Source organism: Pteropus medius, unplaced genomic scaffold (genome assembly GCF_902729225.1).
Source record: "Pteropus medius unplaced genomic scaffold, Ma_sr-lr_union100, whole genome shotgun sequence".
Lineage (NCBI taxonomy): Eukaryota > Metazoa > Chordata > Mammalia > Chiroptera > Pteropodidae > Pteropus > Pteropus medius.
The window spans coordinates 1,104,070-1,121,843 of NW_024340696.1; the positions used below are offsets into that span (position 1 = coordinate 1,104,070).

The following is a 17,774-nucleotide window of genomic DNA, read 5'->3' on the forward strand; positions in this document are numbered from 1 at the left end:
CCAAGTAGTATAAGGTCTCAAACAGCCATAGATGTTTGGATGAAGCAGTTACTTGGATGAAGCAGTTTCTCTTCTGGAATGTTCCTTAGGGAGGTGATAAGTCCTGTCTGTCTGCCAAAGCCTATCTTGATTCTTTGAAAATGTTCATCTTAGACTCATATGATGATTTTGTCCAGCTCTCTTCTGATATTTTAACCTAGATCCATCTATTTCCTTTCTTATTGGCCTGATATTTTTTGTTCCATAGCATGATTCTTTGATGATAATGCCGAATTCCTTTATGAATCTATGCTCAGCAGAGAGGATGAAAAGAGGAGCCACCATGCAATGAGTACTCACAACAGGCCAGAAATTAAGTACCATTTCAAGTTTACAACTATCTCACTGGGTAGTTTATTATTATCTCAAGTCTACAGAGATGGGACATGAATCTATGAGAGATTATAAAACTGGTTTAATATCATTTGTATAGAATAAGACCATATTCTCTTCATTATACCACAGTGCCTCACAAAGGACCAGACTCCCAAACTAATTCGAGCTTGCGTCCATCCCATTTAATACTTCGATATCTCGCCTCTATAAAGGCCCTGTGCTGCCACGAAAAATCTGTGGTTCAGCCCCATTCTGGGCACTGTGGGCTCCCCAGGAACTCTGAAAGGAATGCATCTTTTCCCTCATTGCTTTTTGCTTCCCTGCTCTCTGCAAATTACCCACTAACGCAGAATGTTTTAAACAGTGTTACCCTGCGCCACTTAATACCGTTGCTGTGATGTCATCTTGGAACAAGTCCATAATCCTTTTCCAGACCAATCTGTGGACTCCTGCAGAGTCCAGCCCAAAAGAGCCCCACATCTGCACCTGTGGAAACTCGGCTCTGAGTACTTAGATAGCACTGACTTGGAAGACTTGCACTATGCTGTTGACGTTGGAAACAGAACCAAGAGGTAGCAAGATGCCTTTGCTGGACCTCCTTGATCAGCTGTGGCTTCCAAACACAGATACTGGCATTGCGGGTCTTGTACCCTTCTCTACACCTGCCTTTATGGGGTAAATTAACAGAGGGGCAAATCCTCCTAGTGCAATGGGAAGTGATACTTTATTGGAGGAAGAGCTCAACCCCTTCTCTTTTAGCTCCCAGTCAAGGAACTAGGCCAGCTTTTCTTCTTAACTGTGCAAATTTACAACCCTCTCACACCAGCTCGTGTTCTCTGTTTACTCGACAACCATCTTTCTTGGTTGGCCAACAAAAAAAGTTTAAAGTGATTGCCTGCTTATATCTAAAATGCTTCCAGATTGCAGACTTCATTGGTGCCTACAGATTTGCATGGAAAGAGAACGCTGAAAGCTTTATGAGTTGAATATTCGGACTTATCACTGGATCTAATGCTAGTCGGCTGAGATTCTCACTGGAACCTGTGGCTTTTAAACACAGCAAAAAGTGGGTTTTAGCAAAGAGATATAAGTAAATATTTCATCATTTATTCATCTTGCAACTTTGATGGTTGGAAACAGCTTGCTTAGAGGTCCCTGAACCAAAATTCTGAGCTGGGATCTTACCCTTTACTCTTTGGGGAATGGGCCATAATATCTTTAAATGCATTGCAGGAAAGTCAGCTGATTTTCTCAAACCACCCAAAAGGATGTGTTATATTTAAAGGGAAAGTGTGTGTGTGTCTTTGGCTAACAGATTCCTGCTAGTTTTACAGAAAGAACATATGATTTTATCCATCTACTATGCAGAGAAGCTGGGCTTCAGCCTCAGAGTAATGCCTACGGAGATGGGTCGTCAGGTGTCGAAGGAAAGTGTGTGTCTGAACAAGTGTTTCCATCCAGGCCATAAGTTTTCATTGCAGATGTGTTGGGTTCTGAATGATAGCAGCTTCCTCTTTGATCATTATAAATTGTCTTTTTCGCGATACTTATATTTCTGGATTACGACAAATACCATTTTCAACACCTACCAGAAGAAATACACAAATTAAACAGCTTAGAGTCTTAATGGGCCTTTATGTTCCATGTTTAATAGAATTAGAGATGACATGGTTTGGCTCTGTTGTAAAAATATTCATCCGAGAGGCAAAAAGACGACCAGCTTTGTATTTTTAACCAGCAAACACAGTCACATATTTTTCCTTCAAAATGTCTCTTTGCTCGAAGGAAAACTGGTCACATTTTGCTGTTGTACTTCACCGGTGTCATTACCAGCTAGTTGTTTGTAGTGGCTCCACTAAATGCTTTGGTGGCAAACCTCCACAGACCCAGTGTCGTGAATGGTTTCTTTTACTGCCTGCATGGTTGCGGTTCCTTCTTCTGCGACGCTCATGTTCTCCTGAGACTGAATCTGTTACTCTGCTGCTTTTGCCTTTTAGACTTCCAGGTCCCACTGCAAGGGTCTCCGCTGCGGGCAGCGACACCAAAACACGCGGAGGGGCGGCCGTTGCCAACAACCGACGCAGCCAGAGCTTTAACAACTATGACAAGTCCAAACCGGTCACCTCCCCGCCCCCACCGCCACCACCAAGCAGCCACGAGAAAGGTGAGTCCCGTTCTGGGGGGTCCTTTTTGACATCTTCCTCACAGCAGATCTCGTTCCTTTGGGTGAGCTTATTTGGGGGGCGGGGTGGCACATAGGGTGGTGGGAATGGATTACAAGGACATACTTGGCTGTCAGGAGCTTTGTCAACAGGGAGGAAATATTGTCATATTCATAGTTGCCAGCAAGAATAGCTGTATTCGTCTGGGTGGGGCCCATAAGATACCTGGCTACAGATAGAAGCAATACAGCATTTGCAATTTAAAAATAAATTTTCATAGTATTTTCTCTATGTAGTAGGTGGTTTTCCAGAAATGCACACTTCTTGGGGCATGCATTTTGTGAACCGATAAGCATTTTACCCGTCAGAAGTGATGTGGGAGAAATTAGGAAAGAGGGAGTTTTCACCCTTTAAAAAAAAAGTCAGAAATGTGCGTTGGCTAAATGAAGATCTTGGCTACATATAAGGAGAAGGCAACATTGCTCTTGGTGTTCCGATGATGTAACTTTTACCAAAAAAGGATATTTTTTACTATACATAGCACTGAGCGTTTAGGATGGAGATTAAAGATGGGTAGCCCCGTGGGGGCTCTTGGACAGAAGGTAGTGAAACCTTTGCTTGCTTCAGTCTGTGTCTTGTGAGACACTGGAGAAACTGAGGCAGCTTAGAAGATTCTTCAGTAAGAGGCAGAGTGCCATCCTTCATTCCTCCCAGGCAAAGTGGTCTAGACTTCTTGAGGGGCAGGTGTCCAGGTCTCTTGGAAGCATTTCCTGTATGATGGGATGGGAGCTTCCTAGGGCTTGTCCTGATGTGCCCCTCTTCAGCCCTGAGACCCAGGAGAGCTGCCTTCTACTCCCTACAGGGTTCCAGGATCCTGGGCAGCCCTCCACTGTGAATGAGATCAGAATCTCCCCCGTCCACCCCTCCAGTTCAGGATGACTTGGTTCAGTAGAGCTGGGTACGCCTCCCTCCAGAATACCAGAGAAAATATGAAGGAAATTTATATAAGGCTGACAGATACACATGGCAGAAGGTTTCCCAGACAAGCATTGGGAATTCTGCAACTAGCAGAAAAGCCATAACCAGGATGTCTCAACCAGTCAAGACTTTGTCATCTAGCCCTTGGCTTCTTTTTCTTCTCTCTCCCCCTATCCCTAGCCCTTCACCTCCTTTCATTTTCTTCACCATACCCAAGTGTGTTCTTTTTAAAAGCGTGTTTGAATTACAAAAATAATATATGCTTATAAAATGGTACAAGTATATATAAAAGTTCTCCTTTATATGCTCCCTGAAGGATACTAATATAAACAATCCTATGCATATCCTTCAGAACTTTCACAATACAGTTTTATATGTACATATATATGTGCATATGTGTGTATATACATAAAAATATATAGAAAAGTTTTTATTTTATATAAATAAGAGCTAAATTTTGAGCATCTACAATGTGCTTCATTGAATTCGCCCGAACAAGCTATGTTGATCCCCATTTTAAATACTTGCTGAGGTCATACTGGAGGTAGTGAGAGGTATAGTTGGAACTGAACCCAAGCACTTTGGTTCCAGAACCATGATTAATACTCTGCTTTTCCTGGAAATGGAAAAAAAATGCTCGAAGCCTTGCCCGCTGAGGGTTAGAGATGTGTGGGTTGAGCACGAGGGGACAGTTGGGAAGATGTTAGGGGAAACCTGGGCAGGGTCCTCTTGGGCCAGTCAACCCTTGTCCCATGGTCATTTGAGGAGAAGCTGTCAAAAAAAGTCTGAAGAATAGATATGAGACTGTAGTCCAAAAGATTGAGAAAATAAAGAAATAGTTCCTCGTGGATATAGAACAGGTATAGGAGGATGCATGGTTGGTGGCTGGAACCATGTCCCAGAGCCTACCTCAGACGCAGGGCCACTCAGGCAGCGCAGCTAGGTGCTGTCCATCAGTGCATGCCTCTGTCCTGGGCAGGGATTGCTGTGTGTGTGCACCGAGCAGACAGAGAGCCACGAGGCCTCTTAAAGAACTGTCTGTGACTTCTGATGAAGTCATTGCTGGAGGGAAAGACTCTGGTGTCAGAAGAAAGGGAAGTCATAATTATATATTGAGCACATATTATTTGCCAGGGAATTTGGTTTTTGCTATCTTACTTGATCTTCAGAAACATTCAGTGAGGTAAATATTGTTAATCCAGTTTTACAGATGAAGGAAATGAGGCTAATCGAGGTTTAGTAACTTGCTCTCCCTGGTAATTCACTGCTGGAATTCATATCCAGGTTCAACTCCCAGATTTGAACTCTGGATCTGGCCTATCCCCTGGGATATCTGTAGTGAGGATCAAGTGAGGTAATATGTGCTAGAGTGTTTTGTGAGCTGTGATGCTCGCAAAATCCTGTTAAGGATTCAGAATAATCAAAATAACCAACGGTGGTTCCAGGTGCATGGAAGCTGGAGTAAAGCAGGCTTGAGGCAAGTCTGGGTATTTTTTTATACTAATATTTTTCCACACTAATATTTTTCCACCATCCTGAGGTGAAGGGGCAGTGCAGTTTTCATATTCCCTCCTTTTTTCATGGTCCCTGTATTCTCACTTGAATCTGATCTCGATTGCAGTTTATGAGAAATAACTCGGCCACCAACTGTGCATAAGACACAACATGTACTTGGGTGCACCAGATAACATCCTTCACCTTGAGAAGTCTTGGTGAGACACACTTGTGAGCAGATGAACTGCATTTCAATGTGGTTGGTGCTGTAGTTGAGGTGTGGACCACTTTCGGATCGGTCAGGCGCTGATTGTGTTGTGTTCTGGCATTTCACTCTTCAGATGAACCAATTCATAGACCTATATATGTGACCCATTGACCCAGGAATTCCACTCTTAGGAAGTGATGTAATCACATCAGTAAGTTAAATGAGAAAAATCATTATTCTGTCAATAAATGAAAAAAATAGTCCAACACAATCCCAATTTTTAAAAGGAGTTAAGTGGAATAAAAGGAAATTATAACAGGCAATTTTTTTAAAACCCCAGAGGACTCTTAAAATCATGTCCAAAGACACACGTCCCCTCTTACCATCATCACTTAGTTTAGTTCTGATTGTAGTGAATGATCACTTGAGATGGGAAACAGAAGAAAAGTCTTAGATACTACTTCATAGCTAGAAAAAGCCTGGAACTCACCCAAAATTTATTAGATCATTCCATAAGGTGACCAAGTCCACAGTTGATACATAAAAACCAGAAATGTTTCTTTACAGCAGCACAACCTGTTAATTTTCCTAAAGACTCTGATCTCAGATTTTGCAGTTCAGGGGAGTCTGCGGATCTTTACCCTTTAGGAAAACCTGCTAGTTGTCATCATCGCTCTCATGGTTAGGTCCAACCTTTGGTTTCATCCCCGCACTCCTGCAGGCAGCCATCAGGCTCAGCTTTGCCTGGCTTGTGGGACATGCCAGCGGGTTCCACTGCGAAACGTATGCTGAGAAATGACTGGGATGCCCAACGGCCCTTTACTTCCTCTGTTGGCTCCTAGTGGCTATATCAGGGATGCGGAATTAGCTGTCTTTTCTACATTTGTGACCTTTTCTGTTTTCTCTTCCTTCCATCCCCTTACTTACATCCTCTGAATGGGTTAATGCTGCTAGAAATGTAATACATTTCTAAAGTATTTGGTCCATCGGATGAATTTAAAATGTTCTGTATTCCTAGACAGAATTCTGTGCATTTAGAAGATGTTCTCTTTTGAATAATATCGTTTTCTTCTTTTTTTAGAAAGCATATCTTATTACATTTTCATTGTGAAAATCATCATGAAAAAATTCCAACAAAACAAACTTGCTAAAATTAAAAGAACCCTACAAATCCCAACTTCCAGAAATACCTACTGTTTACCACTTAGTTTATTTATATTATTCTGTATTTCCTCATGCATACACTATCACATTTTGATAGATAAGTTATCCCCAATGTTTACTATTTGTCAGGTACTATTCTAGTGCTTTATAAGTAATCATTTGTTTAATTCTTACAGGAGCTATATGCAGATACATACTCTCATACACATGTATATGACTTTTATAATCATAAATAAAATCAAATCAAGGACAGCCTTTTTATAGGTCATTCTTTCTTCATAATGGCTGCATAGTAATCCATTGTATGAGTTTATCTTAATATTTTAACCACTTTTAGGTTGCTTCTTTTTTGATATTATAAACAGTACTGAGATTAACATCTTTGCATGTCTCTTCTGCACGTATTCAACCATTTCAGGGGAATTGCTGCATTAAAGGGTATGCACATTTTACAGTTGTTTTAACATTGCCAAATTTTGCTCCCAAAAGGTTATATTTATGTTTATAACCTATTTATAATTTCCGTCAACAGTGTAGATTCCCTCTACACTTGACACTGCTTTTATTTTTATTCTCTTGAGCAAAAATTACTGTCTTTGAAGTGAGGCAAGTTATTTTAAGCAGCTGAAATAAAACAAGATCATTTGCTAAAAACTGACCTTCTTTATGGCACTTTGCTGTGAGCTACAACCTATGACCTTGGCATAATACAAAAACTTGGGGGTTTGAGATCAAGTTCTCTACTCGCTAACATGACCTCACTCGTGACACCTACCTTCTTCAGGCCTTAGTTTCCCTTTCTGTAAAGTGAGTGTGAGGTCATCTGTTACTAAGTCACTGTGAAGTGTGAATGAATTATTCAGTTTTCACTGGCCACTTGGCCTTGTCTAATGTGAGCCCCATCCACGCTTTCTGGTAGGTTCCCTCCTCTGGTCTTCGTTCTGAGTCGCTTCCTTCCTTTTTGTTCACTTCTGCCTGTCATGTGCATAAGAGAAGAGCCAGGCATTGCTAGAGACAGAGTTTTACAGCCTTCGGCACTGTGTCAAGTATGAGTTACATTGGGGCCATTTATTTAGAATCTCTATAAACTTGTCACTTTGTGGTTGGTGAACCAAGTTATTTATCTGAGTTAGTGATTGGGAGATGTAACTGTGAAGAAGTTGCCCATATCCTGCCACTAACCAGGATTCTGACATAAAATCATGGTTTACACTAGATGGAATGAATTTGGTGGTCCAAGTCATGCAGAAAAAATATGGTTGGGGTGCCTCTGTTTCTTGTTCCTTTCATTTTTTCTTCATTTTATCACTATGTCTAGCCTTTGGCTTGTTGTATTGACAGAGAGAACTGAGACACAGATTCTGCTTTCCGGAGGCTCACAGCCTCAGGGGAGGTGCGGTGCTCACACATCCTATAATGGAGATATGCTCAAAGTTGTGAGGAAAGATGAACTTAGCCAGGCAGGCTCGTGGAGGGCTTCAAAGAAGTGATCTCATTTGCAGTGATTTCTATCTCCAGATTTTTGCTGATGGAAAAGGAAAAGAAGGCTGGGAAGGAATGACTCATCCTGCTGTTCTGGCCCAGGTGCTGATCTGAGGGGACATCTGCTGAGATCACTGTATTAATAAACTCTTGTCTTACGGACAGCCTATAGAGGGGAATCTTCTGCAAGATCATTTCAGTGGTAGGGGAGGGCCTCCCTTGGTCATCAGGAGACCTCTGCCATTCCAGAGCTGTTATCCTGAGCCAGTATTCAGTGGGTAATAATGATCTCTGTTTGGGAATCAGTTGTGAAGTTACCATGACCTTCCAACCAGAGGTCATAATTGCCTGAGCATTTAGAAAGCCAGCCGAGAGGTTTGAACCAGGGGCTGTCATTGCATTTGAAGGAGTCTCTAGAGGATCATCTGGAAATGGAACTCAGTGAACAATTAGATCCGCTGTTGAGGCTAGGTAGTCAGGGTGAAGTAGAAGCTACTGAACCTAGAAGACACTGGAGGAAAAATATTGCCTAGCAAGTAATCGAGAAGTTTCCCAGTGCCTTGAGCCAGAATACAGTTATCTCAGGAGAAAAGGTTCAGGGCCCTGCAATTAAAGAAACGTATTTACTTTGAAGGCAGACACCTAAGTTTAAGTTCTGGCCTTGCCAGGTCCCAAGAGTATGGCTTTGGGCAGGAGCAGTGCTCAGCAGGACCTCTGCTCAGGATCACGCCCAGAAGACCATCCTAGGCCACACTCAGCACTCTTCTACTCAGAAGAATATAGACAGGAATCACAGGTTGCTGGCAGGGCACTGCAGGTGTTTCTTTTCCATTGGAGTGGTTCTTGCAGCAGTGTATACAGCAGTTCACGCAGCCATTCGGATGTAGTTGCTGTCCCCCACCCAACTCTGGTGACAGTTCAGGTGTGAGGATACGAGACTCGCATAGGGCAGGTGTAGGAGTCACTTTAGATTAAAAGCCACATGCCCTGTGAAAGTCATTATCTCTTGCAACAGCTCCATAGGCATAACTTCCAGGGTTCCTGCAAGGATTAGGTCTGATTCATAGATTCACAGCACTCAGAGAAGCCCCAAATGATAGTGTTCCCCAAGAAGTGTTTATATTTCAATTATGGCTCTCCCCGGTCCAGAGGTGTTTAACTGTCCACTGTCATTTTTACCATGAGCAATGTTGCTTAGTAACATAACTGATATTCTATCTTTATCAAGTTTCCAGGGGAACAGAGTTGCAAGGTTGACCCAAGGTCAAATTCTCATGCAGAGAGGGGAAAGATTTTGTTAATCCTTTTCCAACAGCAAGCCACCTCACCTCTCAGAGATTCAGTTTATTTATCTGTGAAATGGCAGCAGGCTGCTCTATCCCTAGTGATGGAAGGAAGTTAGATGTAAAGCATTCTTTCCAATTTTTTGTATAGCTCAATTTGAATTTTCTGTCTTTGTCACCTCTATTGGTTGTAGACATTTCTATGAAGGTTATGACTCGTTTCCTGATAGCTGGAGTTTATTGACATCACGTGTTTCATTTGCAGGCCATGAAAAATTGCCAGAGTTCTGATTTTTTGAGATATTGTATCATCAGTTAGTTTGCTGTCTGTTAATGGGGCCCTTTTATAAGTGGGCGGATGGAGGTTAATGCCTCCTGCAGTAAAGGCAGGTTTTATTTTTCTACTTGCATTTCATTACCAGTTTCCTTTTGTTACAAATTATTGACATTGTCTAATTGAATAGGTGAAAAGTCCCAAACCACATGGCACCTCTCTCTAAAGTAATACCTGAATAGTCACATTTGTCCACTCTGACATGGTATGGTATATGCAGATGGCCCATGTGCAACCTCAGAGGGAAGAGGTTCAACATGGGGGTCTCTGTTAAGTCTGAAGCACACAATTCAAGTCCCATGGTCTGGTGAGATGGTAAATTCAAGACTCTAAACTTGTTTCTGAAGGTGTGATTAATGGACCATCAGCACGAGCGTCTCTTGAGGTAATTGCTAAACACACAAATCCTGAGGCTTTACAAACCTAGTCCTTCTAATTCAGATTTCTATGAGAGCCTGGAAGTCTGCATTTTACAGCCCAGTTATTCTTATAGGACTGAAGGTTGAGAACCCCTCTCCTAGGAGGGCTTCTTGGCCACCTTTGAAAGGACAGGCTGCCTCTAATCCCTTCAGTTCTCACCACTGCTTTGTAGTATATTGTGTTGGGGAATGGAGATAATTTAGTAAGACACCCAAGCTAATGCATGGCAGATAGCAGGAGCTCAATAAATAGGAAACCATTTAAATTTGCATGTACATTTCATAGTGCATATATTTAAATTCGTTCTCAGAACTAGCAGCTTATACTGGATAGACTTAACTCTACTGCATAGGTCTTCTTATCTTCTTTTGGTTTCATCCTCTTGCTTCACTAATCTGAAGTGAAGTTCTAATTTTAATTTTTTTTTAAAAAATTTAATGCTACCTTGTTTCAGCTGAGCTCGCAGAAAATAAAGAAACGATTTTGATCCCATACTTAGACTGGAAACATAGAAAAGGGAGTGTCCCTGTGGGGTCTAGAGATGGTAGCAGAAGGAGTACAGTGCAGAGAGGTGCTCCAAAGGAGAAAGTCGGCTCACCTTCTCCGTGGTTGGAAAGTCATCGCCTGGCTCTTTGTCTATTCAGTCCTTGAAGAGCTAGCTCGGCGTGTGTGCTATCTTATTCAGAGGAAGGGTGAACACTAACTAGTAAAGCTACCTAGAGAAGAGTCTGAGTGATGTGCCTTCCTTCCTGACCTAGATTTTGTCCTTAACCTCTACCATTAAGCTAAAGTCAGACATGAAAGTGAAAGAAACTGTATCTGATATAGTCTCTCTGGCCAACTTTGAAAACCATTTTCTTGATCTGCTGTGTCCTTCAGAAGAGCCTTCAAAGGAGACTCATCAGTCCCTCTAATGTGTGAATTAATGACCTTTAAAGTCACTGCCATCTTTAGCTTGGAATAAGAAGGAAATAACCATGTTTGTTTTTTTCCTAAATATGGATGTGTTTCAAAGTCAATGTGTGAGCTTATGGTTCTGCTATATATCCTTTCTCTAAAATACAATAAACCTGGCTTTTTATAATGGAAAGAATGAGTAGAGAAAACAGAAAATAAATCTTTGGGGAAGATGAAATATATTTGATTAGTCTGGTGTCAGGAATGGAAAATGACTAGTTAATGTTCATCTGATCTTCCTATGATAAATCTCAACATTTCTTTTGCTTCTACCCGCTATGTGGAAAGCGTCACACATACACGAATTCAATTTAATTTCAAGGATCATTGGTAGGGGAAAGTATTTAGGTTTATGTATGCTCTCATAGTCATTTTTATCCAGGTGTCATCAGCAGTCAGGGCTTAGTCATTGATTTAAATGTTCTTTTTAAAATATATATTTTGTTCTTCTCAAAGTTAGGTATTTCACAGTGTTCATTAGCATGAGAAGATAAATACATTCTGGGATAAATGAAATGAACTTTTCTATGAGCACAGGGGACCCATATTCACAATGCAAAGTGTGAGAACAGAATGCTGGTCCAAACAAGGGAGAGCTCCTGAACAAAAAACTTGACAGCTCTGTAGCTGCAGCGATTCGATGAGGAGTTAGTTCCTTGTGAACACATGTATAGCTGCCTCTCTGTGCCGAGGACATGGCGTCTTCAGGCTTAAATGAACCTAACAGATACAGTGCCAGTTTTTCAGCTGCAGCTTGCTTTCACAGTTCTCTCAGTAGATGCATTTCATTAAGAGACCAACTCATAACCCATGTGCCAGGGAACCATCTTCTGATGAGTTTGTCAAAGGAGGAATTACATTGAGAATATTCATCTACAAGATAATGGTCACAAATATCTATCTAGGTTATGGGTCTCTGCTGCCCCCTACTGCCGAGGTTTTGTGTTGTGTCTTTGATTGGAGCTTTGGTTTCCAGCCTGGTATTCTCAGGGCACTCTGGGAAGATAAATGACTTCAGATTGTCTCAATGTTTTCTTCCAGACAGGGCCTCCCTGCATTTGTTTCCTCAATTTGCGAGAATGTATGTTGACTGAAGAAAATCCACATTGTGCACGTGATCAGGTTCACGTGGCATGGTGGAAAACTTTCTCTGGAATGGTGAGGAACTGACAGCAGGTCTGAGCTAAAATCAGTTTTCACAAGGCCTTCCACCCGCTCTTTTCCAGCTGGTGGATTCAAGAATCAGATTTAGCTCTAAGGAAAAGGATCTTTGAGGCACTAGTTGATTTTTTCTACAAGAGGAGTAATGCTAGAGTTGGCTTCATTTTTAAGAGGCATATAATCTCAACCAGATTGTACAGTATGGAATAAATAAGTTTCTCCCTTATTATTATACATTCATGTACATGGAACTCAATCTGTCATCTATTCAGCACATTATTGGGTGCCTTCTGTGTCTCAGCCATCATGCTAGTCACTAAATATTCTAAAGTGAAAAAACAGATAATGATCTCTGCCCTCAAGGAACTTATAGTCTGGGGAAGAGACAGATATTAAACAAAACACAAATCATATCATTACACTTTGTGATGACTGCTTAAGATGAAAGCGAGGTGTCGTGAGGGAGAACTGAGCTGGGATGAAGTTAATTCTCTGGATTAGATGAAACCAGGGTGAGACCCAGAGATGAAGTTTGCAAGGATCCACTTTGCTCAGAACACCCATTCTCCAGCCCAAAGGTTAGAAACAGGATGTTTTAGGAAACAGTCATATGAAGAGAGACAATTTCCTTTAGAAATGGAAGTTTATATCCTGGGCCAGCTTCTTTTTCCTCCTCTGGCCACGAAGGTAGAACTAAAAAATTACAAGGAAGCACATTTTGGCTCCGTTTTAAAAAAGCAGATTTTCACATTTGCCTTCTCACAATTGAACAGGCTGTCTTGGGAGTAGAGAGTTTGTTAACCTCAGGAACAGAACAGAGTCAGATCATCACTTGCTAAGGTTACTAGAGGTGGGATTTTTTTTTCTCTTAGCAAGTAGGTTGAAATAGATATTTTCTACGATCCTTTGAAAATACAGGATTGGATTAATTCAGGCAAAGGGTAGAGTTGATGTGATTTTAGTAGGTCCGGGAAAGTCCTGATAACCACATGTATCCCCCACAGTTCTTTATTCATTCCAAAAAATACACTTCTTGATTGTGCTGCATTTCATGCAGATAATGGCCTGTGTACAGTTAGTGATAACTTCTTTGACTCTAATTACATATGTAGGGAAGATTTTTCTCTCAGATAAGATGTCCTGAACTTGCTGAGCTCATGCTCTGAGGCCATCAGAGAGGCCACAGGCAAAGACCCCTGCCTTGTAAAATAAGTCATGGCTACTGAGTGAGAAATTATCTGTGGCCGGCTTCACCAGGTAACATTTGGATTCATTTCTCTGTCTCTTCTGCGAAGACCCAGCTATGCATATCTTCAGGCAATTCTCCGTGCAGAATTTTTTTTTTTAATGTTTTATTTTTCAGTTACAGTTGACATATAATATTATTAGTTCCAGGTGTACAACATATTGATTAGATGTTTACATAACTTACAAAGGGATCACCCTGATAAATCTAGTGCCCATCTGGCACCATACACAGTTATTGCAGTATTACTGGCTATGTTCCTCATGCTCTACTTTACATCCCCATGACTATTTTGTAACTACCAATTTGTACTTCTTAATCCCTTCCCTTTTTTCGTCCATCTTCCCTTCCCCCTTCTCATCTGGCAACCATCAAAATGTTCTCAGTATCTGTGAGTTTGTTTGTTTTTGTTTGTTCATCTTTTGTTTTTTAGATTCCACATATAAGTGAAATAATATGGTATTTGTCTTTCTCTGTTTGACTTATTTCACTTAGCATGAGACACTCCAGATACATCTATCTCATCACAGATTATAAGATTTTGTTCTTTTTTATGGCTAAGTAATAGTTCATGGTATATATGAACTACATCTTTATCCATTCATCTGTTGATGGACACTTAGGTTGCTTTCATGTCGTGGCTATTGTAGGTAATGCTGTAATGAATATATGGATGCAATGTCCTTTCAAAGTAGTGTTTTGGGTTTCTTCAGATAAATACCCAGAAGTGGAATTACTGGGTCCTTCTTTGTCTCTTGTTGTAGCCTTTGTTTTAAAGTCTATTTTGTCTCATATAAGTATTACTACCTCAGCTTTTTTTTTTCTTTTCCATTATCATTTTCATGAAGTATCTTTTTCCATCCCTTTACTTTCAGTCTGTGTGTGTCTTTCGATTTGAAGTGAGTCTCTCGTAGGCAGCATATGTAAGGGTTTTGTTTTCTCATCCGTTCAGCCACCTGTGTCTTCTGATTGGAACATTTTATCCATTTACATTTAATAGAATTGATAGACATGCAGGTATTGCCAAATATTATTTGTATTTTTTATCTTTTTTTTCTTAAAGAAGTCCATTTAACATTTCTTGTAATACTGGTTTGGTGGCAGTGCATTCCTTTAGCTTCTTCTTGTCTGGGAAACTCTTTACTCTCCTTTAATTTTAAGTGATGGCTTTGCTGGTTAGAATAATCTTGGTTGTAGATCCTTGCTTTTCATCACTTTAAATATTTCGTGCCAATCCCTTCTGGCCTATAAAATTTCTATTGAGAAATCAGCGGACAGTCTCATTGGCGGTCCCTTGTAGGTAACTAACTGCTATTCTCTAGCTACTGTTAAGATTCTCTCTGTGTCTTTAAGCACTGATGTTTTCATTATTATTTAACGTGTCTTGGTGTGGACCTGTTTGAGTTTATCTTGTTCAGGACTCTGTGCTTCCTGAGCTTATATGTCTTATTTCCTTCCCCAGTTTAGGGAAGTTTTCTGTCATTATTTCTTGAGATAAGTTTTCTATTTCTTGCTCCCTCTCTTCTCCTTCCTCTCTCTATGATGTAAATGTTGGTATGCTTGATGTTGGTTCAGAGTCCCCTTAAATTATCCTCATTTTTTTAGATGCTTTTTAATTTTTGGTGTTCTGATTGGGTGTTTTCCGCTACCTTATCTTCCAAATGACTGATTTGGCCCTCTGCTTTAGCTGATCTACTATTGATTCCTTCTAATAATGTATTTTTCATTTTTAGTTATTGTCTTAATTTCTGACTGGTTCTTTTATGTTTTCTATCTCTATTTTTATGTTTTCTATCTCTTTGTTAAAATTCTCACTGAGACCATTGAGCGTCCTTATAACCAGTGTTTTGAACTCTGCATCTGGTAGATTGCTTGTCTTCATTGTTAAGTTCTTTTTCTGAAGTTTTGTTCTGTTCTTTCATTGGGGAAATGTTTCTTTGTCTCCTCATTTCAGCTGCCTCTGTTTCTATGTATTAGATAGAGCTTCTATGTTTCCTGATCTTGGTAAGGTCGCCTTTTTTGGTAGGTGTCCTGTGGGGCCCAGTGGCAAAGTCTCCCTGGTCACCTGAGCTGGATGCTCCAGGTGTGTTCCTTGTGTGGGTTGCGTGTGCCCTCCTGTTGTAGTTGAGCCTTGGTTGTTGTTGGCACATCGGTGAGAGGGATTGATGCTCAGGCTGATTGGTTGTGAGGACTGGCCAGTGATTCCAGTAGAGGAGCTGTTGTGCAAGAGCTGACCCTGCAGAGCAGGATTCGCTATAGCAGGGCTCTGGTGCCTCCCCAGTCTGCCCTTTGGGTGCGTTGTTTGTGGAGGTGGTTGGATGATGCTCTGGTGTGGTCTGAAGCTAGCCACTGAGGTATGTTGAGAAGGACTGTGGTACAGACCAAAGTCAGCTGCTACCTGTGCCCTATGGGGGCCACTTGGTATGAGCTACAAAGTGATCTGCAGGTGGTTGCCACTTGTGCTGGGCTTGGAGGTGCCTGGAAGAAGCTAAGCTATGGACCGAGGCTGGCTACTGCTAGTGCCAGACTTGGGGCTGCTCAGCAAGAGGTATAGGGCACACTGAAGCCAGATGCTGCTTGTTTGGGGTTTGCGAACTTTTGTGAAATTTTAGGAAAGTTTGCAGCATGAGCCAAGACAGGCCATTTGTATGAAGAAGCTACTGGAAGCAGCTTGGGCGGGCCCACAAGTTGGATGGGGCAGAGTGATTCTCAGAGAATTCCAGGGGCAGGTCGAACAGTGTTAGCCATGTTGATGGAGACTCAGATATAGCGCCCACTTGTATGTGCAGGCTAGGTAGTGGGGAAGGCTCAACAAAGGAACAATGGCTTCTGCCAGCACTTCCGTCTGGGAGAAAGCTGCCCCTCCAGCCCTTGCCCTGAAGCCAGACAATTGAGTTACTCTCTCTATTGAGCACCTCCAAGCCCAGCACAAGTGGCAACCACCTGCAGATCACTTTGTAGCTCATACCAAGTGGCCCCCATAGGGCACAGGTAGTGGCTGACTTTGGTCTGTACCACAGTCCTTCTCAAGAGGCTCCAGGGCCAACATACTCTCCCTGGTGCCTTTCGAGCTGCTTCCCCAGAGCTGGAGCTCAGAGCGAGTGAGTCCTTCAGTGAGTAAGTTTGTGCATGAGCCCTTTTAGAGGTAGACCTAAGACTCCAGCCATCCTTCATCTCCCTCAGGCACAATCTCCACTGATTTTCATAGCCAGAAGTTATGGTGACTTCTCTTCTCATCCCTAGAACCCTGAGCTGGGGAGTCTGGTGTGAGGCTGGGATCCCTCACTCCTCAGTGGGGACCTCTGCAGCCAAGATATATCCCTGATTTTTAACTGCCACAGATGGGATTGAGACTAGCCCATTCTGCCTCTCCACCTCACCTCAGTCTTGAATTGGCTTCTTCTGTATAGCCTTAGTTATAGGACTCCTATGTAGCTAGACTTGAGGCACTTCTCAATGACGATTGTTTTGTAGTTTAGTTGTAATTTTGATGTGGTCATGGAAGGAGGTGAGCAAAGAGTTTACTTACTCTGCCATCTTGGCCAGGAAGCCCAGAATTATTTTTAAAAATCCATTTCACATATATGCTCTAGGGAGCAACATTCATTAGGGAAAACCAGGGAGAGAGCCCACTTTATAGGGAAGAAACTGGACCCTATTTGTAAAGATTCCTATGCACTGTGGACTCATTCTGTTCTCTTGTTTGTGTTTGAATGAGGCTCTGGCCCTTCAGTAATATGCCTTCTGAGGGAGCCAGAAACCTCTTATCAAGTTCATCTTATTCTGAGTCAGTACCAGTGAGGGAGAGTGACTTTTTCACATAGGACATACACAGAAGGGCGAGGATTCTAAACCTGAATTGCCTGACTCTAAGCTTTTGCTCTTTAGCCAAATTCTGAGCCATCTCAGTCTCAGACCCTTTATCAGAAGTCGTGATTTTGTCCCCTACAGCATCTTCAAACCTGTCACTACCTAGGAAATAGTAAATAATAGTGAAACTTGTGGGACCTAACCTTTTTCTGAACCCTCCAACCTTGATAAGGTTGGTAAAGTGGGTTTTGACCTTTCTTATCTCCCCAGGTCCTAAAAATTATGGTTTTAAATAATAGCTGTTTATTATTTCACACAAGCCTACAGGTTGATGGGATTGCCCTGCTGAGGTGTGCCAGGCTTGGGTGATCTTGATTGCTCTTGCTCGTAGGTCTGATATCATCTGGGTGGTCGACTGCATGTTAGCTGCTCTGTACCAGCCTTGGCTGAGACAGCCCAGCTTTCCTTACTCCATCTTTCATCTTCCAGCAGGCTAGTCGAGGCTGTTTTCATAGTGGATACGTTCCAAGACAGAGGTTTAAAATGTAAAAGGCCCTTCAAGGCCTGAGCTCTGAAAGGAGACTTCGGTTCTCTTCTGCTTCATTCTGTTGGACAAAGCAAGTCACATGGCCTGCCCAGACACATGAGAGTGGGAAACATTTACCTACTAAGGGAGATGCTGCAAAGTCCCATTGCAAAG

The 17,774-nt window shown here is 41.8% G+C and overlaps 1 protein-coding gene across 1 annotated transcript in view; it reads left to right on the forward strand.

The window, feature by feature from the left end:
- Positions 1–17,774, forward strand: part of NAV2 (neuron navigator 2) — a 367,075-nt gene that overhangs the window by 169,432 nt on the left and 179,869 nt on the right. Inside the window, 1 exon segment of the mRNA XM_039865579.1 lies at positions 2,373–2,539. Within this exon segment, the coding sequence (XP_039721513.1) occupies positions 2,373–2,539 (167 nt within the window).